The 24488-nt window shown below is 39.5% G+C and overlaps 1 protein-coding gene and 1 long non-coding RNA gene across 4 annotated transcripts; one reads left to right on the top strand and one right to left on the bottom strand.

Moving 5' to 3' along the window:
* Positions 1–33: 33 nt before the first annotated feature.
* Positions 34–20950, top strand: selenoi (selenoprotein I). Of its 2 annotated transcripts, XM_058071297.2 has the most exons (11): positions 43–500; positions 628–707; positions 1778–1846; positions 2027–2135; positions 18203–18277; positions 18355–18617; positions 18697–18805; positions 18878–18926; positions 19271–19451; positions 19526–19708; positions 19803–20950. In XM_058071297.2, exons 1-11 carry the CDS (start codon positions 422–424, stop codon positions 19908–19910), a joined length of 1305 nt encoding a protein of 434 aa, XP_057927280.2. In that variant the 5' UTR covers positions 43–421; the 3' UTR covers positions 19911–20950. The 2 variants fall into 2 exon arrangements, with proteins under 2 accessions (XP_078650640.1, XP_057927280.2); XM_078794514.1 differs by having other exon boundaries at positions 34–500; positions 19526–20950.
* LOC131128525 (uncharacterized) lies at positions 17978–24148 on the bottom strand. Of its 2 annotated transcripts, XR_009129658.2 has the most exons (6): positions 24134–24148; positions 23270–23488; positions 22714–22787; positions 20297–20700; positions 18670–20107; positions 17978–18556 (listed from the first exon to the last, which is right to left on the bottom strand). It is a non-coding gene; the product is annotated as an uncharacterized LOC131128525 (long non-coding RNA). The 2 variants fall into 2 exon arrangements; XR_009129656.2 differs by having other exon boundaries at positions 18670–20700.
* Positions 24149–24488: the final 340 nt, after the last annotated feature.

Raw genomic sequence — 24488 nt, 5'->3', positions numbered from 1 at the left:
TACAGGCTGTAGGAACACGACACTGTGCCCCCGTTTGCCGTCAATATAAGCGGAATTTGACACAATACACATACTTTGGGAATAAGTTCATTTAGAAGAACGCATCTGAGGAGCCACTTGGGAGCAGAAGAAGCCGGCTCTTTTCAAAATAAATAGAGACGAACCGTCAGCTTTAAATCGAGACGAAATTTCAATCACTATTGACGTGATGAATATGCGTTAATTACGCTACACATGAATGCCATTAATGAAACACTTTAGTTAATGCACTGTTTTGACATCCCTAAAAATGATGAAAGCGTCCAATTGATGGAATACGTATGAATGCCGTCTTCTTGCCTTTATTCGTGGAAGTACGATGACTGAATAACGGACGTGCTCATTCGGGCCGGAGGCGGCGGCAGAGAGCGGGTGGGGGTTCATGGTCATCCAGGCCAGAGGTGGCGGTAGTGAGCAAGGTGCTCTCCCTGCCCTCTGCAACAGCAGGAGCGGCCGCAGCGGTGAGCAAATGTGTGGAGTGTTGGATAGCGTCTGCCGGTGTCGACCCATGATAACTTCACTTCGCATCGGCGCCTTCACCTTCTACACTCGCACCCTAAAAAGGGAATCATCGACTGTTTATCGTAGACGAGGCGCCGGACTGCTCCCCAATGGCTCTCTACGAGTACGTCACCCAGGAGCAGCTTGCGGGCTTCGACAAGTACAAGGTGTGTGACTTCGCCAGCAGCCAGCAGCTAGCAGCTAGCAGCCAGCAGCTAGCCGTGGATGTGGATGTGAGCGTTCACAATCCCCACTTCAGTTTGGGAAAGCAGAACGACGAGCAAAAGTCGTACCGGAAATGGATGTACTATTGAAAAGCAACCGTTTGAGGTCATACGCTGACGGAAAGTTACTATCTGCTTAGCCACCAATTTATGTAACGATTACGTCCACAAATGATCGTCGGAGCCGAAGGGTCGTTGATTTATTGTTTTATTTTGCAGGCGTGTCCCGGAAGTGCAATTTTGTATTTCACGTGTCGTCTGACTTGTGTTTGATATCTTTGGATATTTGTACCTTCGTGATTATTTCGACTATCGTGCCAATGTCGTCCCTGCCAAGATCTTTCAACGACTGGACGAGCTTGAAAATTGAATGTTGTTGTCGTGGAGGCCACACCGAAAAGGAAACGGGGTGTGCCTCCTAAAACATGAACACACAACCTTGCTATTGAATGCTTTTAGACCCTTCCATTGTTCGGTCCTGTCTGGCCTGCACCGTCGTAAACCTTCCAAGGTGTTTTGTTTTAAACATGTATTTATTTAACATGTGTTTAACATGTATTTAACAGTCAAAGTCTCATTTGCGTGACAGCACATTTCCATGCAGCTTCAGCAGGGTGGATTTGGCTACAATGTGCACTTAACACAAGGATGGGGCATTCAGGCTTCAATACGGCCCTCGTCTTTTCAGATGCACACGGTTAGTTTGCAACACCCCTGCGGTCTCCCCCGCAGAGAGAGGTGTGTCTAATAAAAGTCAGAGAAAAAGTATGTTCTGTTCTCAAATGGAAGAACGGAGGCCCATGGCAGCGGCCCAGTGATCACATGACTGCACCGATGGTGTGATGGCAGCGTGGTCGTCCCTCCTGCTGCTTTGCATGATTAGCGTAGCGCTGGAACACTTCAGGGTTGTCTACTAGCACATAGGGAAATACTTGCTGTCACACGGCAGCGCGCCAGCGTGTGTTGTATGACGGTTGACACGTGTGCTGACTGTCATGTCTTGGTGTCTGCAGTACAGCGCCGTGGACTCCAATCCGCTGTCCGTCTACATCATGCACCCCTTCTGGAACTTTGTGGTGAAGGTGAGAAGTCTGCAGCGGCGAATGGGCGCAAATGTGTTCCATCGCTTTCAAACACAGGAAAGAACAAAAAAACACACAACTGGAACCTTTCACCGCCACAAGTCCTATTTAGTCATTATTTCATGATCATTTCATGATCTTCATGATCTATCTGGTCTGATCTTCCTTCTCTTTCTCCAGTTCCTCCCAAGGTGGTTGGCTCCAAACCTCATCACCTTCACAGGCTTCATGTTCCTCGTACTGAACTTCCTCATGTTGGCCTTCTATGACTTTGACTTCAGTGCCTCAGGTAGATGCATTACCCCCCCCCCCCCCAACTGGTTAACTGGTTAACCTCCAGTTTGTTTATACGGATCTCAAAGGAAAATTATACTTTTTTGGACTCTTGGCCATTGTCCGCCATCCGATGAACATGTCCTTGTCTCCTCTGTGTGTTGTAAAGATACACAAAGAGGTAGAAAGAGGCAGCTAATGGATGCACGTCATGGGACACATGTATTGGGCCTAGCAAGGCGGCTATTCAAAGAGATCCAAAAAGCTCCACCAAGGTTTTCTATGCATGCTGTGAGCATGTAGTAACAGCTACATGGATGCTAACATACTTGGGTTAGGGTTACCTCTGATGACAATGTGGGAGGTTTCTACATCCTCCTGCAGCAGAAAAGTGCATAAAAAAATTTGACCAAAAAAAAAACGTATGGGTCCCCTGTTGAGTGTGTGTGAGGTTTCCCCTGTTTTTTTGATCGGAAAAGTTCATTAGAAGCAAGTTGAAAAAAATGACAAAAAACGACATACTAACCCCTTACGTTTTTCGTCAAAAATCACCACCCTCAAACTCTGGCATTTTATGCCATTTTTGGATGCTTCTGGGTCCCCTGTTGAGTGTGTGTGAGGTTTCCCCTGTTTTTTTTTTATCAGAAAAGTTCATTAGAAGCAAGTTGAAAAAAATGACAAAAAACGACATACTAACCCCTTACGTTTTTTGTCAAAATTCACAAAATTCAAACTCTGGCATTTTATGCCATTTTTGGATGCTTTTGGGTCCCCTGTTGAGTGTGTGTGAGGTTTCCCCTGTTTTTTTATCAGAAAAGTTCATTAGAAGCAAGTTGAAAAAAATGACAAAAAACGACATACTAACCCCTTACGTTTTTTGTCAAAATTCACAAAATTCAAACTCTGGCATTTTATGCCATTTTTGGATGCTTCTGGGTCCCCTGTTGAGTGTGTGTGAGGTTTCCCCTGTTTTTTTTTATCAGAAAAGTTCATTAGAAGCAAGTTGAAAAAAATGACAAAAAACGACATACTAACCCCTTACGTTTTTTGTCAAAATTCACAAAATTCAAACTCTGGCATTTTATGCCATTTTTGATTGCTTCTGGGTCCCCTGTTGAGTGTGTGTGAGGTTTCCCCTGTTTTTTTTTTATCAGAAAAGTTCATTAGAAGCAAGTTGAAAAAAATGACAAAAAACGACATACTAACCCCTTACGTTTTTTGTCAAAATTCACAAAATTCAAACTCTGGCATTTTATGCCATTTTTGGATGCTTTTGGGTCCCCTGTTGAGTGTGTGTGAGGTTTCCCCTGTTTTTTTTTATCAGAAAAGTTCATTAGAAGCAAGTTGAAAAAAATGACAAAAAACGACATACTAACCCCTTACGTTTTTTGTCAAAATTCACAAAATTCAAACTCTGGCATTTTATGCCATTTTTGGATGCTTCTGGGTCCCCTGTTGAGTGTGTGTGAGGTTTCCCGTTTTTTTTATCAGAAAAGTTCATTAGAAGCAAGTTGAAAAAAATGACAAAAAACGACATACTAACCCCTTACGTTTTTTGTCAAAATTCACAAAATTCAAACTCTGGCATTTTATGCCATTTTTGGATGCTTTTGGGTCCCCTGTTGAGTGTGTGTGAGGTTTCCCCTGTTTTTTTGATCGGAAAAGTTCATTAGAAGCAAGTTGAAAAAAATGACAAAAAACGACATACTAACCCCTTACGTTTTTCGTCAAAAATCACCACCCTCAAACTCTGGCATTTTATGCCATTTTTGGATGCTTCTGGGTCCCCTGTTGAGTGTGTGTGAGGTTTCCCCTGTTTTTTTTTTTTTATCAGAAAAGTTCATTAGAAGCAAGTTGAAAAAAATGACAAAAAACGACATACTAACCCCTTACGTTTTTTGTCAAAATTCACAAAATTCAAACTCTGGCATTTTATGCCATTTTTGGATGCTTTTGGGTCCCCTTTTGAGTGTGTGTGAGGTTTCCCCTGTTTTTTTTTTATCAGAAAAGTTCATTAGAAGCAAGTTGAAAAAAATGACAAAAAACGACATACTAACCCCTTACGTTTTTCGTCAAAAATCACCACCCTCAAACTCTGGCATTTTATGCCATTTTTGGATGCTTCTGGGTCCCCTGTTGAGTGTGTGTGAGGTTTCCCCTGTTTTTTTTTTTTATCAGAAAAGTTCATTAGAAGCAAGTTGAAAAAAATGACAAAAAACGACATACTAACCCCTTACGTTTTTTGTCAAAATTCACAAAATTCAAACTCTGGCATTTTATGCCATTTTTGGATGCTTTTGGGTCCCCTTTTGAGTGTGTGTGAGGTTTCCCCTGTTTTTTTTTTATCAGAAAAGTTCATTAGAAGCAAGTTGAAAAAAATGACAAAAAACGACATACTAACCCCTTACGTTTTTCGTCAAAAATCACCACCCTCAAACTCTGGCATTTTATGCCATTTTTGGATGCTTCTGGGTCCCCTGTTGAGTGTGTGTGAGGTTTCCCCTGTTTTTTTTTTATCAGAAAAGTTCATTAGAAGCAAGTTGAAAAAAATGACAAAAAACGACATACTAACCCCTTACGTTTTTTGTCAAAATTCACAAAATTCAAACTCTGGCATTTTATGCCATTTTTGGATGCTTTTGGGTCCCCTTTTGAGTGTGTGTGAGGTTTCCCCTGTTTTTTTTTTAATCAGAAAAGTTCATTAGAAGCAAGTTGAAAAAAATGACAAAAAACGACATACTAACCCCTTACGTTTTTTGTCAAAATTCACAAAATTCAAACTCTGGCATTTTATGCCATTTTTGGATGCTTCTGGGTCCCCTGTTGAGTGTGTGTGAGGTTTCCCCTGTTTTTTTTTTATCAGAAAAGTTCATTAGAAGCAAGTTGAAAAAAATGACAAAAAACGACATACTAACCCCTTACGTTTTTTGTCAAAATTCACAAAATTCAAACTCTGGCATTTTATGCCATTTTTGGATGCTTCTGGGTCCCCTGTTGAGTGTGTGTGAGGTTTCCCCTGTTTTTTTTTATCAGAAAAGTTCATTAGAAGCAAGTTGAAAAAAATGACAAAAAACGACATACTAACCCCTTACGTTTTTTGTCAAAATTCACAAAATTCAAACTCTGGCATTTTATGCCATTTTTGGATGCTTCTGGGTCCCCTGTTGAGTGTGTGTGAGGTTTCCCCTGTTTTTTTTTATCAGAAAAGTTCATTAGAAGCAAGTTGAAAAAAATGACAAAAAACGACATACTAACTAACCCCTTACGTTTTTTGTCAAAATTCACAAAATTCAAACTCTGGCATTTTATGCCATTTTTGGATGCTTCTGGGTCCCCTGTTGAGTGTGTGTGAGGTTTCCCCTGTTTTTTTTTATCAGAAAAGTTCATTAGAAGCAAGTTGAAAAAAATGACAAAAAACGACATACTAACTAACCCCTTACGTTTTTTGTCAAAATTCACAAAATTCAAACTCTGGCATTTTATGCCATTTTTGGATGCTTTTGGGTCCCCTGTTGAGTGTGTGTGAGGTTTCCCCTGTTTTTTTTTATCAGAAAAGTTCATTAGAAGCAAGTTGAAAAAAATGACAAAAAACGACATACTAACCCCTTACGTTTTTTGTCAAAATTCACAAAATTCAAACTCTGGCATTTTATGCCATTTTTGGATGCTTCTGGGTCCCCTGTTGAGTGTGTGTGAGGTTTCCCCTGTTTTTTTGATCAGAAAAGTTCATTAGAAGCAAGTTGAAAAAAATGACAAAAAACGACATACTAACCCCTTACGTTTTTTGTCAAAATTCACAAAATTCAAACTCTGGCATTTTATGCCATTTTTGGATGCTTCTGGGTCCCCTGTTGAGTGTGTGTGAGGTTTCCCCTGTTTTTTTTTTATCAGAAAAGTTCATTAGAAGCAAGTTGAAAAAAATGACAAAAAACGACATACTAACCCCTTACGTTTTTTGTCAAAATTCACAAAATTCAAACTCTGGCATTTTATGCCATTTTTGGATGCTTTTGGGTCCCCTGTTGAGTGTGTGTGAGGTTTCCCCTGTTTTTTTATCAGAAAAGTTCATTAGAAGCAAGTTGAAAAAAATGACAAAAAACGACATACTAACCCCTTACGTTTTTCGTCAAAAATCACCACCCTCAAACTCTGGCATTTTATGCCATTTTTGGATGCTTCTGGGTCCCCTGTTGAGTGTGTGTGAGGTTTCCCCTGTTTTTTTTTTTTTATCAGAAAAGTTCATTAGAAGCAAGTTGAAAAAAATGACAAAAAACGACATACTAACCCCTTACGTTTTTTGTCAAAATTCACAAAATTCAAACTCTGGCATTTTATGCCATTTTTGGATGCTTTTGGGTCCCCTTTTGAGTGTGTGTGAGGTTTCCCCTGTTTTTTTTTTATCAGAAAAGTTCATTAGAAGCAAGTTGAAAAAAATGACAAAAAACGACATACTAACCCCTTACGTTTTTTGTCAAAATTCACAAAATTCAAACTCTGGCATTTTATGCCATTTTTGGATGCTTCTGGGTCCCCTGTTGAGTGTGTGTGAGGTTTCCCCTGTTTTTTTTTATCAGAAAAGTTCATTAGAAGCAAGTTGAAAAAAATGACAAAAAACGACATACTAACCCCTTACGTTTTTTGTCAAAATTCACAAAATTCAAACTCTGGCATTTTATGCCATTTTTGGATGCTTCTGGGTCCCCTGTTGAGTGTGTGTGAGGTTTCCCCTGTTTTTTTTTATCAGAAAAGTTCATTAGAAGCAAGTTGAAAAAAATGACAAAAAACGACATACTAACCCCTTACGTTTTTTGTCAAAATTCACAAAATTCAAACTCTGGCATTTTATGCCATTTTTGGATGCTTCTGGGTCCCCTGTTGAGTGTGTGTGAGGTTTCCCCTGTTTTTTTTTATCAGAAAAGTTCATTAGAAGCAAGTTGAAAAAAATGACAAAAAACGACATACTAACTAACCCCTTACGTTTTTTGTCAAAATTCACAAAATTCAAACTCTGGCATTTTATGCCATTTTTGGATGCTTCTGGGTCCCCTGTTGAGTGTGTGTGAGGTTTCCCCTGTTTTTTTTATCAGAAAAGTTCATTAGAAGCAAGTTGAAAAAAATGACAAAAAACGACATACTAACCCCTTACGTTTTTTGTCAAAATTCACAAAATTCAAACTCTGGCATTTTATGCCATTTTTGGATGCTTTTGGGTCCCCTGTTGAGTGTGTGTGAGGTTTCCCCTGTTTTTTTTTATCAGAAAAGTTCATTAGAAGCAAGTTGAAAAAAATGACAAAAAACGACATACTAACCCCTTACGTTTTTTGTCAAAATTCACAAAATTCAAACTCTGGCATTTTATGCCATTTTTGGATGCTTCTGGGTCCCCTGTTGAGTGTGTGTGAGGTTTCCCCTGTTTTTTTGATCAGAAAAGTTCATTAGAAGCAAGTTGAAAAAAATGACAAAAAACGACATACTAACCCCTTACGTTTTTTGTCAAAATTCACAAAATTCAAACTCTGGCATTTTATGCCATTTTTGGATGCTTCTGGGTCCCCTGTTGAGTGTGTGTGAGGTTTCCCCTGTTTTTTTGATCAGAAAAGTTCATTAGAAGCAAGTTGAAAAAAATGACAAAAAACGACATACTAACCCCTTACGTTTTTTGTCAAAATTCACAAAATTCAAACTCTGGCATTTTATGCCATTTTTGGATGCTTCTGGGTCCCCTGTTGAGTGTGTGTGAGGTTTCCCCTGTTTTTTTTATCAGAAAAGTTCATTAGAAGCAAGTTGAAAAAAATGACAAAAAACGACATACTAACCCCTTACGTTTTTTGTCAAAATTCACAAAATTCAAACTCTGGCATTTTATGCCATTTTTGGATGCTTTTGGGTCCCCTGTTGAGTGTGTGTGAGGTTTCCCCTGTTTTTTTTATCAGAAAAGTTCATTAGAAGCAAGTTGAAAAAAATGACAAAAAACGACATACTAACCCCTTACGTTTTTTTTCAAAATTCACAAAATTCAAACTCTGGCATTTTATGCCATTTTTGGATGCTTCTGGGTCCCCTGTTGAGTGTGTGTGAGGTTTCCCCTGTTTTTTTGATCAGAAAAGTTCATTAGAAGCAAGTTGAAAAAAATGACAAAAAACGACATACTAACCCCTTACGTTTTTTGTCAAAATTCAAACTCTGGCATTTTATGCCATTTTTGGATGCTTCTGGGTCCCCTGTTGAGTGTGTGTGAGGTTTCCCTTGTTTTTTTAATCAGAAAAGTTCATTAGAAGCAAGTTGAAAAAAATGACAAAAAACGACATACTAACCCCTTACGTTTTTTGTCAAAATTCACAAAATTCAAACTCTGGCATTTTATGCCATTTTTGGATGCTTTTGGGTCCCCTGTTGAGTGTGTGTGAGGTTTCCCCTGTTTTTTTATCAGAAAAGTTCATTAGAAGCAAGTTGAAAAAAATGACAAAAAACGACATACTAACCCCTTACGTTTTTTGTCAAAATTCACAAAATTCAAACTCTGGCATTTTATGCCATTTTTGGATGCTTCTGGGTCCCCTGTTGAGTGTGTGTGAGGTTTCCCCTGTTTTTTTGATCAGAAAAGTTCATTAGAAGCAAGTTGAAAAAAATGACAAAAAACGACATACTAACCCCTTACGTTTTTTGTCAAAATTCACAAAATTCAAACTCTGGCATTTTATGCCATTTTTGGATGCTTCTGGGTCCCCTGTTGAGTGTGTGTGAGGTTTCCCCTGTTTTTTTGTATCAGAAAAGTTCATTAGAAGCAAGTTGAAAAAAATGACAAAAAACGACATACTAACCCCTTACGTTTTTTGTCAAAATTCACAAAATTCAAACTCTGGCATTTTATGCCATTTTTGGATGCTTCTGGGTCCCCTGTTGAGTGTGTGTGAGGTTTCCCCTGTTTTTTTGATCAGAAAAGTTCATTAGAAGCAAGTTGAAAAAAATGACAAAAAACGACATACTAACCCCTTACGTTTTTTGTCAAAATTCACAAAATTCAAACTCTGGCATTTTATGCCATTTTTGGATGCTTCTGGGTCCCCTGTTGAGTGTGTGTGAGGTTTCCCCTGTTTTTTTTATCAGAAAAGTTCATTAGAAGCAAGTTGAAAAAAATGACAAAAAACGACATACTAACTAACCCCTTACGTTTTTTGTCAAAATTCACAAAATTCAAACTCTGGCATTTTATGCCATTTTTGGATGCTTTTGGGTCCCCTGTTGAGTGTGTGTGAGGTTTCCCCTGTTTTTTTTTATCAGAAAAGTTCATTAGAAGCAAGTTGAAAAAAATGACAAAAAACGACATACTAACCCCTTACGTTTTTTGTCAAAATTCACAAAATTCAAACTCTGGCATTTTATGCCATTTTTGGATGCTTCTGGGTCCCCTGTTGAGTGTGTGTGAGGTTTCCCCTGTTTTTTTGATCAGAAAAGTTCATTAGAAGCAAGTTGAAAAAAATGACAAAAAACGACATACTAACCCCTTACGTTTTTTGTCAAAATTCACAAAATTCAAACTCTGGCATTTTATGCCATTTTTGGATGCTTCTGGGTCCCCTGTTGAGTGTGTGTGAGGTTTCCCCTGTTTTTTTTTTATCAGAAAAGTTCATTAGAAGCAAGTTGAAAAAAATGACAAAAAACGACATACTAACCCCTTACGTTTTTTGTCAAAATTCACAAAATTCAAACTCTGGCATTTTATGCCATTTTTGGATGCTTTTGGGTCCCCTGTTGAGTGTGTGTGAGGTTTCCCCTGTTTTTTTATCAGAAAAGTTCATTAGAAGCAAGTTGAAAAAAATGACAAAAAACGACATACTAACCCCTTACGTTTTTCGTCAAAAATCACCACCCTCAAACTCTGGCATTTTATGCCATTTTTGGATGCTTCTGGGTCCCCTGTTGAGTGTGTGTGAGGTTTCCCCTGTTTTTTTTTTTTTATCAGAAAAGTTCATTAGAAGCAAGTTGAAAAAAATGACAAAAAACGACATACTAACCCCTTACGTTTTTTGTCAAAATTCACAAAATTCAAACTCTGGCATTTTATGCCATTTTTGGATGCTTTTGGGTCCCCTTTTGAGTGTGTGTGAGGTTTCCCCTGTTTTTTTTTTATCAGAAAAGTTCATTAGAAGCAAGTTGAAAAAAATGACAAAAAACGACATACTAACCCCTTACGTTTTTTGTCAAAATTCACAAAATTCAAACTCTGGCATTTTATGCCATTTTTGGATGCTTCTGGGTCCCCTGTTGAGTGTGTGTGAGGTTTCCCCTGTTTTTTTTTATCAGAAAAGTTCATTAGAAGCAAGTTGAAAAAAATGACAAAAAACGACATACTAACCCCTTACGTTTTTTGTCAAAATTCACAAAATTCAAACTCTGGCATTTTATGCCATTTTTGGATGCTTCTGGGTCCCCTGTTGAGTGTGTGTGAGGTTTCCCCTGTTTTTTTTTATCAGAAAAGTTCATTAGAAGCAAGTTGAAAAAAATGACAAAAAACGACATACTAACCCCTTACGTTTTTTGTCAAAATTCACAAAATTCAAACTCTGGCATTTTATGCCATTTTTGGATGCTTCTGGGTCCCCTGTTGAGTGTGTGTGAGGTTTCCCCTGTTTTTTTTTATCAGAAAAGTTCATTAGAAGCAAGTTGAAAAAAATGACAAAAAACGACATACTAACTAACCCCTTACGTTTTTTGTCAAAATTCACAAAATTCAAACTCTGGCATTTTATGCCATTTTTGGATGCTTCTGGGTCCCCTGTTGAGTGTGTGTGAGGTTTCCCCTGTTTTTTTTATCAGAAAAGTTCATTAGAAGCAAGTTGAAAAAAATGACAAAAAACGACATACTAACCCCTTACGTTTTTTGTCAAAATTCACAAAATTCAAACTCTGGCATTTTATGCCATTTTTGGATGCTTTTGGGTCCCCTGTTGAGTGTGTGTGAGGTTTCCCCTGTTTTTTTTTATCAGAAAAGTTCATTAGAAGCAAGTTGAAAAAAATGACAAAAAACGACATACTAACCCCTTACGTTTTTTGTCAAAATTCACAAAATTCAAACTCTGGCATTTTATGCCATTTTTGGATGCTTCCCCTGTTGAGTGTGTGTGAGGTTTCCCCTGTTTTTTTGATCAGAAAAGTTCATTAGAAGCAAGTTGAAAAAAATGACAAAAAACGACATACTAACCCCTTACGTTTTTTGTCAAAATTCACAAAATTCAAACTCTGGCATTTTATGCCATTTTTGGATGCTTCTGGGTCCCCTGTTGAGTGTGTGTGAGGTTTCCCCTGTTTTTTTGATCAGAAAAGTTCATTAGAAGCAAGTTGAAAAAAATGACAAAAAACGACATACTAACCCCTTACGTTTTTTGTCAAAATTCACAAAATTCAAACTCTGGCATTTTATGCCATTTTTGGATGCTTCTGGGTCCCCTGTTGAGTGTGTGTGAGGTTTCCCCTGTTTTTTTTATCAGAAAAGTTCATTAGAAGCAAGTTGAAAAAAATGACAAAAAACGACATACTAACCCCTTACGTTTTTTGTCAAAATTCACAAAATTCAAACTCTGGCATTTTATGCCATTTTTGGATGCTTTTGGGTCCCCTGTTGAGTGTGTGTGAGGTTTCCCCTGTTTTTTTTATCAGAAAAGTTCATTAGAAGCAAGTTGAAAAAAATGACAAAAAACGACATACTAACCCCTTACGTTTTTTTTCAAAATTCACAAAATTCAAACTCTGGCATTTTATGCCATTTTTGGATGCTTCTGGGTCCCCTGTTGAGTGTGTGTGAGGTTTCCCCTGTTTTTTTGATCAGAAAAGTTCATTAGAAGCAAGTTGAAAAAAATGACAAAAAACGACATACTAACCCCTTACGTTTTTTGTCAAAATTCAAACTCTGGCATTTTATGCCATTTTTGGATGCTTCTGGGTCCCCTGTTGAGTGTGTGTGAGGTTTCCCTTGTTTTTTTAATCAGAAAAGTTCATTAGAAGCAAGTTGAAAAAAATGACAAAAAACGACATACTAACCCCTTACGTTTTTTGTCAAAATTCACAAAATTCAAACTCTGGCATTTTATGCCATTTTTGGATGCTTTTGGGTCCCCTGTTGAGTGTGTGTGAGGTTTCCCCTGTTTTTTTATCAGAAAAGTTCATTAGAAGCAAGTTGAAAAAAATGACAAAAAACGACATACTAACCCCTTACGTTTTTTGTCAAAATTCACAAAATTCAAACTCTGGCATTTTATGCCATTTTTGGATGCTTCTGGGTCCCCTGTTGAGTGTGTGTGAGGTTTCCCCTGTTTTTTTGATCAGAAAAGTTCATTAGAAGCAAGTTGAAAAAAATGACAAAAAACGACATACTAACCCCTTACGTTTTTTGTCAAAATTCACAAAATTCAAACTCTGGCATTTTATGCCATTTTTGGATGCTTCTGGGTCCCCTGTTGAGTGTGTGTGAGGTTTCCCCTGTTTTTTTGTATCAGAAAAGTTCATTAGAAGCAAGTTGAAAAAAATGACAAAAAACGACATACTAACCCCTTACGTTTTTTGTCAAAATTCACAAAATTCAAACTCTGGCATTTTATGCCATTTTTGGATGCTTCTGGGTCCCCTGTTGAGTGTGTGTGAGGTTTCCCCTGTTTTTTTGATCAGAAAAGTTCATTAGAAGCAAGTTGAAAAAAATGACAAAAAACGACATACTAACCCCTTACGTTTTTTGTCAAAATTCACAAAATTCAAACTCTGGCATTTTATGCCATTTTTGGATGCTTCTGGGTCCCCTGTTGAGTGTGTGTGAGGTTTCCCCTGTTTTTTTGTATCAGAAAAGTTCATTAGAAGCAAGTTGAAAAAAATGACAAAAAACGACATACTAACCCCTTACGTTTTTTGTCAAAATTCACAAAATTCAAACTCTGGCATTTTATGCCATTTTTGGATGCTTCTGGGTCCCCTGTTGAGTGTGTGTGAGGTTTCCCCTGTTTTTTTGATCAGAAAAGTTCATTAGAAGCAAGTTGAAAAAAATGACAAAAAACGACATACTAACCCCTTACGTTTTTTGTCAAAATTCACAAAATTCAAACTCTGGCATTTTATGCCATTTTTGGATGCTTCTGGGTCCCCTGTTGAGTGTGTGTGAGGTTTCCCCTGTTTTTTTTTTATCAGAAAAGTTCATTAGAAGCAAGTTGAAAAAAATGACAAAAAACGACATACTAACCCCTTACGTTTTTTGTCAAAATTCACAAAATTCAAACTCTGGCATTTTATGCCATTTTTGGATGCTTCTGGGTCCCCTGTTGAGTGTGTGTGAGGTTTCCCCTGTTTTTTTGTATCAGAAAAGTTCATTAGAAGCAAGTTGAAAAAAATGACAAAAAACGACATACTAACCCCTTACGTTTTTTGTCAAAATTCACAAAATTCAAACTCTGGCATTTTATGCCATTTTTGGATGCTTCTGGGTCCCCTGTTGAGTGTGTGTGAGGTTTCCCCTGTTTTTTTGATCAGAAAAGTTCATTAGAAGCAAGTTGAAAAAAATGACAAAAAACGACATACTAACCCCTTACGTTTTTTGTCAAAATTCACAAAATTCAAACTCTGGCATTTTATGCCATTTTTGGATGCTTCTGGGTCCCCTGTTGAGTGTGTGTGAGGTTTCCCCTGTTTTTTTTATCAGAAAAGTTCATTAGAAGCAAGTTGAAAAAAATGACAAAAAACGACATACTAACTAACCCCTTACGTTTTTTGTCAAAATTCACAAAATTCAAACTCTGGCATTTTATGCCATTTTTGGATGCTTTTGGGTCCCCTGTTGAGTGTGTGTGAGGTTTCCCCTGTTTTTTTTTATCAGAAAAGTTCATTAGAAGCAAGTTGAAAAAAATGACAAAAAACGACATACTAACCCCTTACGTTTTTTGTCAAAATTCACAAAATTCAAACTCTGGCATTTTATGCCATTTTTGGATGCTTCTGGGTCCCCTGTTGAGTGTGTGTGAGGTTTCCCCTGTTTTTTTGATCAGAAAAGTTCATTAGAAGCAAGTTGAAAAAAATGACAAAAAACGACATACTAACCCCTTACGTTTTTTGTCAAAATTCACAAAATTCAAACTCTGGCATTTTATGCCATTTTTGGATGCTTCTGGGTCCCCTGTTGAGTGTGTGTGAGGTTTCCCCTGTTTTTTTTTTATCAGAAAAGTTCATTAGAAGCAAGTTGAAAAAAATGACAAAAAACGACATACTAACCCCTTACGTTTTTTGTCAAAATTCACAAAATTCAAACTCTGGCATTTTATGCCATTTTTGGATGCTTTTGGGTCCCCTGTTGAGTGTGTGTGAGGTTTCCCCTGTTTTTTTATCAGAAAAGTTCATTAGAAGCAAGTTGAAAAAAATGACAAAAAACGACATACTAACCCCTTACGTTTTTCGTCAAAAATCACCACCCTCAAACTCTGGCATTTTATGCCATTTTTGGATGCTTCTGGGTCCCCTGTTGAGTGTGTGTGAGGTTTCCCCTGTTTTTTTTTTTTTATCAGAAAAGTTCATTAGAAGCAAGTTGAAAAAAATGACAAAAAACGACATACTAACCCCTTACGTTTTTTGTCAAAATTCACAAAATTCAAACTCTGGCATTTTATGCCATTTTTGGATGCTTTTGGGTCCCCTTTTGAGTGTGTGTGAGGTTTCCCCTGTTTTTTTTTTATCAGAAAAGTTCATTAGAAGCAAGTTGAAAAAAATGACAAAAAACGACATACTAACCCCTTACGTTTTTTGTCAAAATTCACAAAATTCAAACTCTGGCATTTTATGCCATTTTTGGATGCTTCTGGGTCCCCTGTTGAGTGTGTGTGAGGTTTCCCCTGTTTTTTTTTATCAGAAAAGTTCATTAGAAGCAAGTTGAAAAAAATGACAAAAAACGACATACTAACCCCTTACGTTTTTTGTCAAAATTCACAAAATTCAAACTCTGGCATTTTATGCCATTTTTGGATGCTTCTGGGTCCCCTGTTGAGTGTGTGTGAGGTTTCCCCTGTTTTTTTTTATCAGAAAAGTTCATTAGAAGCAAGTTGAAAAAAATGACAAAAAACGACATACTAACCCCTTACGTTTTTTGTCAAAATTCACAAAATTCAAACTCTGGCATTTTATGCCATTTTTGGATGCTTCTGGGTCCCCTGTTGAGTGTGTGTGAGGTTTCCCCTGTTTTTTTTTATCAGAAAAGTTCATTAGAAGCAAGTTGAAAAAAATGACAAAAAACGACATACTAACTAACCCCTTACGTTTTTTGTCAAAATTCACAAAATTCAAACTCTGGCATTTTATGCCATTTTTGGATGCTTCTGGGTCCCCTGTTGAGTGTGTGTGAGGTTTCCCCTGTTTTTTTTATCAGAAAAGTTCATTAGAAGCAAGTTGAAAAAAATGACAAAAAACGACATACTAACCCCTTACGTTTTTTGTCAAAATTCACAAAATTCAAACTCTGGCATTTTATGCCATTTTTGGATGCTTTTGGGTCCCCTGTTGAGTGTGTGTGAGGTTTCCCCTGTTTTTTTTTATCAGAAAAGTTCATTAGAAGCAAGTTGAAAAAAATGACAAAAAACGACATACTAACCCCTTACGTTTTTTGTCAAAATTCACAAAATTCAAACTCTGGCATTTTATGCCATTTTTGGATGCTTCCCCTGTTGAGTGTGTGTGAGGTTTCCCCTGTTTTTTTGATCAGAAAAGTTCATTAGAAGCAAGTTGAAAAAAATGACAAAAAACGACATACTAACCCCTTACGTTTTTTGTCAAAATTCACAAAATTCAAACTCTGGCATTTTATGCCATTTTTGGATGCTTCTGGGTCCCCTGTTGAGTGTGTGTGAGGTTTCCCCTGTTTTTTTGATCAGAAAAGTTCATTAGAAGCAAGTTGAAAAAAATGACAAAAAACGACATACTAACCCCTTACGTTTTTTGTCAAAATTCACAAAATTCAAACTCTGGCATTTTATGCCATTTTTGGATGCTTCTGGGTCCCCTGTTGAGTGTGTGTGAGGTTTCCCCTGTTTTTTTTATCAGAAAAGTTCATTAGAAGCAAGTTGAAAAAAATGACAAAAAACGACATACTAACCCCTTACGTTTTTTGTCAAAATTCACAAAATTCAAACTCTGGCATTTTATGCCATTTTTGGATGCTTTTGGGTCCCCTGTTGAGTGTGTGTGAGGTTTCCCCTGTTTTTTTTATCAGAAAAGTTCATTAGAAGCAAGTTGAAAAAAATGACAAAAAACGACATACTAACCCCTTACGTTTTTTTTCAAAATTCACAAAATTCAAACTCTGGCATTTTATGCCATTTTTGGATGCTTCTGGGTCCCCTGTTGAGTGTGTGTGAGGTTTCCCCTGTTTTTTTGATCAGAAAAGTTCATTAGAAGCAAGTTGAAAAAAATGACAAAAAACGACATACTAACCCCTTACGTTTTTTGTCAAAATTCAAACTCTGGCATTTTATGCCATTTTTGGATGCTTCTGGGTCCCCTGTTGAGTGTGTGTGAGGTTTCCCTTGTTTTTTTAATCAGAAAAGTTCATTAGAAGCAAGTTGAAAAAAATGACAAAAAACGACATACTAACCCCTTACGTTTTTTGTCAAAATTCACAAAATTCAAACTCTGGCATTTTATGCCATTTTTGGATGCTTTTGGGTCCCCTGTTGAGTGTGTGTGAGGTTTCCCCTGTTTTTTTATCAGAAAAGTTCATTAGAAGCAAGTTGAAAAAAATGACAAAAAACGACATACTAACCCCTTACGTTTTTTGTCAAAATTCACAAAATTCAAACTCTGGCATTTTATGCCATTTTTGGATGCTTCTGGGTCCCCTGTTGAGTGTGTGTGAGGTTTCCCCTGTTTTTTTGATCAGAAAAGTTCATTAGAAGCAAGTTGAAAAAAATGACAAAAAACGACATACTAACCCCTTACGTTTTTTGTCAAAATTCACAAAATTCAAACTCTGGCATTTTATGCCATTTTTGGATGCTTCTGGGTCCCCTGTTGAGTGTGTGTGAGGTTTCCCCTGTTTTTTTGTATCAGAAAAGTTCATTAGAAGCAAGTTGAAAAAAATGACAAAAAACGACATACTAACCCCTTACGTTTTTTGTCAAAATTCACAAAATTCAAACTCTGGCATTTTATGCCATTTTTGGATGCTTCTGGGTCCCCTGTTGAGTGTGTGTGAGGTTTCCCCTGTTTTTTTGATCAGAAAAGTTCATTAGAAGCAAGTTGAAAAAAATGACAAAAAACGACATACTAACCCCTTACGTTTTTTGTCAAAATTCACAAAATTCAAACTCTGGCATTTTATGCCATTTTTGGATGCTTCTGGGTCCCCTGTTGAGTGTGTGTGAGGTTTCCCCTGTTTTTTTTTTATCAGAAAAGTTCATTAGAAGCAAGTTGAAAAAAATGACAAAAAACGACATACTAACCCCTTACGTTTTTTGTCAAAATTCACAAAATTCAAACTCTGGCATTTTATGCCATTTTTGGATGCTTCTGGGTCCCCTGTTGAGTGTGTGTGAGGTTTCCCCTGTTTTTTTGATCAGAAAAGTTCATTAGAAGCAAGTTGAAAAAAATGACAAAAAACGACATACTAACCCCTTACGTTTTTTGTCAAAATTCACAAAATTCAAACTCTGGCATTTTATGCCATTTTTGGATGCTTCTGGGTCCCCTGTTTTTTTTATCAGAAAAGTTCATTAGAGGCAAGTTGAAAAAAATGCCAAAAAACGACATACTAACCCCTTACGTTTTTTGTCAAAAATCAACATGTGAAAAAATTGGCCATTTTAGCCTTGTTTGGGGTCTGTGAATAATTATCACGCACCCTTCTCTACGACAGTCACTTTATTGCAAATGTTGAACCAAAGGAGTGAAGTGTGCATGATGTCAAGGTCAGGCATCCTGTGTCGTAAAGGCAGAAGGTCCTTAGCATGCAGCTGAGCCAGTATTGATCTTCCGGCTGTGGTCGGCCATGTTGGTACCTCTCCAAGGGGGGGGGGGGGGGGGGTAATGTGGCCAGATGCCGTTCATATCTCAGCCTTTGTGTTGCAGCCGCTGGCCAATCGCACGTGCCCAGCTGGGTGTGGGTCACCGCAGGGATCTTCAACTTCTTGGCCTATACGCTGGGTGAGGAGCATCACATGTTCTCACGTGCTCTGGCACGGGGCGGCCCCTACGTGACCCCGACTCTTTGTGTCGCACAGACGGCGTGGATGGCAAACAAGCACGGCGCACCAACTCCTCCACGCCACTGGGGGAGCTGTTTGACCACGGACTGGACAGCTGGGCGTGTATCTTCTTTGTGGCCACGGTTTACTCCATATTTGGGCGCGGAGAGAGCGGTGTGGGCGTGGCCACGCTCTACTACATCCTGTGGGTGGTGCTGTTCTCCTTCATCCTGTCACACTGGGAGAAATACAACACGGGCATCTTGTTTCTGCCGTGGGGATACGACATCAGCCAAGTGGTACACACACACACACACACACACACACACACGTTGCCGTGTGAATGCCTACCAACACTTCCTACCAATCTCCTTCCAGACCATCTCCCTGGTCTACGTGGTGACCTCCGTGGTGGGCGTAGAAACATGGTACCAGCCCGTCCTGTTCCACTTCCTGTACAGAGATCTTTTCACCTTCATGATCATTGGTGAGTTTTGATTGCAAAATACATCACATGTAGCACGTTAGCACTTTAAGTCACCCATCTCCTCTTTTCCAGCATGTTCCTTCACTGTGACCTTACCCATGAGCCTCTACAACGTCCTCAGGTACCGCTCTCACCCGTTGGCACGGCGCTGTAGCTCTAATCATGTCACCATGCTTATGCAGTTGAACTCGTTAGCATGTAACCATAGCACCAATCATGTCATTTAGCTCCTGTTGGCATGTAGCACCCAATAATGTCTTCAATTCATGTAAGTAGGTAACTGTAGTACTAATGTCATCTTCTTTAAGTTAGCACGTAGCTGTAGCCCTGTCATCTGCCTATGTTGGCGTGTAGCCCCAATAATGTCTTCTTGCTATGTTAGCATGTAGCTGTAGCAGTACTAATGCTATTCTGCTAATGTTAGCATGTAGCAGCAGTGACGTGTGTGTGTGTGTGTGTGTCCAGGGCTCAGCGCAGCAACTCCCTGAAGCACAGCAGCGCGTACGAAGCCCTGCTGCCCTTCCTCTCCCCCACACTCCTCTTCCTCCTGTCCACCACGTGGGTGCTCTTATCTCCATCCAACATCCTGGAGCTGCAGCCCAGGGTCTTCTACCTCATGGTGGGGACGGCCTTCGCCAATGTCACGGTGAGTGTCCTCCAAGTCCAACAGGTGAGGAAGATGTGCATCTAAGTGTGTGTGTGTGTGTGTGTGTGTGTCAGTGCAAGCTGATTGTGTGTCAGATGAGTAACACGCGTTGCCAAGCGCTCAGCTGGCCGCTGCTGCTGCCCATGGCCGCCGTGGTGGCGCTGGCCGTGTCCGGCTTGGCGTCGGACGAGGAGCTGCTGTTGCACCTGTGGACAGCGGCCGTCGTCGTAGCACACGTACACTATGGCGTATCAGTGGTGAGCTTTCTGGCTGCTGCCAAAGTCAAATGTCTGCGGGGCTACGTTGTGGTGGTCTGTGACCGTGCGTCCTACCTTTCTTCTCCATCTGCAGGTCCAGCAGCTCAGCGGTCATTTTGGCATCTCCGCCTTCTCGCTGGAGAAGCCCAGCAGTGACTGACAGGAGGAGGAACGAATCGGCCTGAAAGGGGCGGAGGTTTAGACTCCTCCCCTTTCTCATCACCACGGAAACTGCATTCCCTCCATCTGTGGAGGACCAAGTGGAACTAGACTGTGACCCCCCTCCCCCCACACACACATCTCATTTCTGCGATTGGGCGAGCTCAGGGGCTCCGGCTTCCCTCATTGGACAATTGGTGCACGTTCTTCGTTCTTGAGCCAGGGACGTGCAAGCGTTTCCTAAGGAGATGGATGACACGCACACACACGCACACACACACACACACACGCACACGCACGCACACACAAGAAGAATGTATAAAAAGCCACGATGAAATGAAATGTCATTCTTGCGTTGGGAAGTAGACATGACCAATGGATCTAATCTTCTCCAACCTGGGCTAACCCTCAACCAGCGTGACCTCTGACCTGTTCCCACTTCCGCCTCGCCCGTGAGGAGTGGCGTTTATGCCGATTGGTCCAATTCCTTTGTTTACATGTTCTGTTGCCAAGGCCATTGCGTTTTAATGAAGAGTGCGTCCAAAAGCCGTACGACGGAGCGGACTCACTCTGAGGGGAACGAGCCGACGCACGGGACCAAGTGCCGCCGCTGCCCCCCCCCCCATCTCCTTTTCTTTGACCCTTAACAATGACTTTAATGCCAGCCAGTGACTGTGTGTGACCCTGCTGGCCAAGACCTGAACAGGCAGGAACCAGGTTGCAGTGCGGAGCCGTTGGCGCCGCAGGTATTTCTGGTACATCAGCAGTAGAGGGCGCTGTGCGGGGTTCAATTCCTCTGCTGAAGCAGGCCATCGTCCACGCAGCAAGGCAGGCTAAGAAAAGACGAACAAAACCGAATCAGCACACAAACTTTGTTGTAAAGATGAAAATATAACCATGGAAAAGACAAGGTAGAAGATGACTTCCTGTGTGGTCTTTTATTCTGAAGACAGAAATGGTAAAAGGAAATGCTTTTCTATAGAAGGTTTGACAGAAGCTGCAGAAAAAATGTAAATGTATTTCTTCTTTAGCCGCCACGTTGGAGCCATAAGGACATCATTAGGACAATAAAAAGATACGCAAGACTCTCTTTGATGGATCGATAGTTATTTATGCTCTTTTACTTTTGGAGGTGGGGGGGGGGTACTGTACCTATTAAGATTGTGTCTTTAAGAATTGTAGCTCGTATATTATTATTCATTCATTCATTTTTTGTCGCGGGGTCGCGGGGGTGCTGGAGCCTATCCCAGCTGTCTTCGGGCAGGAGGCTATATTATTATTATTATTATTATTGTTTCCCTGGATAGAGGTGTGCTGGTAAACTGGTCTGCTAAAATAACGGCCAGCCAATGACAGACGATGTGAGGAAGGCCGTTTCACCCCAAAATGACAAGAAGGTGGCCCCGTAACACAATATATTTATACACTTCAAAATAAAGCCTTAGTCATGTATAGGATCTATAGAAACTTGGAACTATGTATACATCTATGGGTGCTTGGAACTACTATAAATAGATACAATTGAACAAAATATAGCCTTAGTCATGTATAGGATCTATAGAAACTTGGAACTATGTATACATCTATGGGTGCTTGGAACTACTATAAATAGATACAATTGAACAAAATATAGCCTTAGTCATGTATAGGATCTATAGATGCTTGGAACTATGTATACATCTATAGGTGCTTGGAACTACTATAAATAGATACAATTGAACAAAATATAGCCTTAGTCATGTATAGGATCTATAGATGCTTGGAACTATGTATACATCTATAGGTGCTTGGAACTACTATAAATAGATACAATTGAACAAAATATAGCCTTAGTCATGTATAGGATCTATAGATGCTTGGAACTATGTATACATCTATAGGTGCTTGGAACTACTATAAATAGATACAATTGAACAAAATATAGCCTTAGTCATGTATAGGATCTATAGAAACTTGGAACTATGTATACATCTATAGGTGCTTGGAACTACTATAAATAGATACAATTGAACAAAATATAGCCTTAGTCATGTATAGGATCTATAGATGCTTGGAACTATGTATACATCTATAGGTGCTTGGAACTACTATAAATAGATACAATTGAACAAAATATAGCCTTAGTCATGTATAGGATCTATAGATGCTTGGAACTATGTATACATCTATGGGTGCTTGGAACTACTATAAATAGATACAATTGAACAAAATATAGCCTTAGTCATGTATAAGATCTATAGATGCTTGGAACTATGTATACATCTATAGGTGCTTGGAACTACTATAAATAGATACAATTGAACAAAATATAGCCTTAGTCATGTATAGGATCTATAGGTGCTTGGAACTACTATAAATAGATGCAATTGAACAAAATATAGCCTTAGTCATGTATAGGATCTATAGGTGCTTGGAACTACTATAAATAGATGCAATTGAACAATCATATAATCAGTCTTGGGCACGTTATTTAAAAAAAGTAATTAGTTAGTTACTTCTCCAAAAAAGTAACTGAGTTACAAAGTTAGCCGACTACAAAAGTAAATAGTAACTATTGCATTAATCGCCCTGCTACCTCAGTAACGTGCAGTAACAGGGTGTGGAAAATGGTAACGGCGTTATGCTGACAGTAAAATTAATTAGTTAGTTAAATTAGCCGCTACTGAAAAAGGCAAGGCGGTTATTTAAACTGCACGTAATACACTCCCAACACGTGAATTTCCAGCTGGGATTCAGTCCAGGGTGAGAAGCACAATGTCCATCATGTCCATCAGGACAGAAGGGGTGGGGGGGGGGGGTGGGGGGGGGTAATATCCAAGAGAAAAGAACTGTTACATTGTCCCTACCGGGAAGCAGCATGTGGGTGGCTCGCCATCAGGTGTGGAACATCACAAAAAGGTTCAGTGGGAGAACATCTGACCTACACAAGGTCAAGAAGCAATGATATCAATCAGCAGGTCATATTTTGTTGGTATCAATAACTTCCATCACTTCCTGCTACAGCATGATCAATATAGTGTATTCAGTATGAGTCACTTTGACCGAGATCATAAACTCACATTTCAGTTTCAAGTGCACTTTAAGTATCAATATCATTATCAATATCAATATCATTCAGATTGCGGCATACTTTTCTCGTTTCAATGAAGTCTTGTTGCAATCTCTTACAATTCAAAATGACCGAGTCATTTGGGCCGCCATCAAAAGGTAACATAAAGCCCCCCCCCCCCCCAAAAGATAACAAAACAAACAAACAAAGGGTTGTTTTGTTTTAAACAATGGCATTCAGCAACCCGTTCGGCTGTAAAATGAACGTCCTTGACGGGGCCGTTTGTAAAATACGGCCATTGAATGAATCCCTCCGACTCAGTCGCTAAAGTTCAGAAATTAGCTTCGACTCACCGCCGAGTGGACGACGCCAGCAGCGCCAGGCGTGGAATTGGTGTAGTAGCTTTGATCGATGCAGGTTAGCAGCCCATTCAGCACGCCAGCCAGAGGATGAATGACAGCATGACCCCGGAAGCTAAAGGCAGTTGCTTCCTGCCGCGCCAAGACGACAACCGGAAGTGTTCCACTTGCATCACTCCCCGCCTCGTTTTGGTCTCTTTTCTTTTTACATGCCTTTAAAACATAGAAAAAAGAAAGACGTGCGTGTTCATGTCACATAAAGATTGTAGATGACACCCCACAAATTATTATTCTAAACTGGTCGCTAGGTGGCAGTAACGTTCCATTGGTAGCCGCCACAGGACGTACCGTGTCATGCTAACGTGGCAGCCTATTTGATTTCTTATTTATGCTTAATATGTCTTATGTTGGGTAACACCTGTGTTAATGTCAATGCCTCACGTCTAGAGGGCTGAAATACTACTCAAAAGCCAAGATAGAAAGTTCTAATCAGGTTTTCTATGTTCCAACTACGAAAATATTCCATTTATAAAGAATTGATGTACGTGGAAACATTGCCGACTCGTGGCCATAGCAAGGAACTGCTGGGGGGCGGAGTCACGGAACTAAAGTGACACACACATACAATATAATCTAATAATATAAATAGAATAGAGATATACAAAAAAATAAACAATTCCTAGAGTGACAAAAACAAGTCACACATTTAGGAATAGGAAAAGTCAAATGTAGCTCTAACTCCGATGCACCAGCAGATGGCACTAGATCCATTTTTCTGATTGCTTTTTCCTACACGAGATGCATCAGGTTTTCATATGACATATGACATATGACTCATGTTTATTATTTAGTACTCACGAGAAGCAGAGCTCGGGCCCACGAGACGAGACGAGACGAGACGAGACGAGATGTTGACAGGAGCTTTAAGAAAAGTGCAACAGCAAAATATGAGTGGACAAAGCAGGTGAATGCAGGTGTTTGGGAACGCTAGTTCCCAACCTGATGCTAAATGATGCCGATGACGTGTCACCATCCCTTTCAGCCACCATCTCCACCATCCGCCACGCCGCCAATCAAGTCGCCATTAAAGGGCACCAATGATGCTTTGTGCACGTTCCTGAGCTGTAAACGGAGGTTGAATGTTGGATTCTCACGTGCCAAAGCTTCAGATCATGACGTTTCATGTAGTGAAAGAAAGGCGTTGTCATCTTTC

This window comes from Doryrhamphus excisus, linkage group LG11, assembly GCF_037039965.1.
Source record: "Doryrhamphus excisus strain RoL-2023G ecotype Guam linkage group LG11, RoL_Dexc_Guam_v1.1, whole genome shotgun sequence".
NCBI lineage: Eukaryota > Metazoa > Chordata > Actinopteri > Syngnathiformes > Syngnathidae > Doryrhamphus > Doryrhamphus excisus.
The sequence above is the reverse complement of the archived record's forward strand: the minus strand, read 5'-3'. Positions and strand labels throughout refer to the sequence as shown.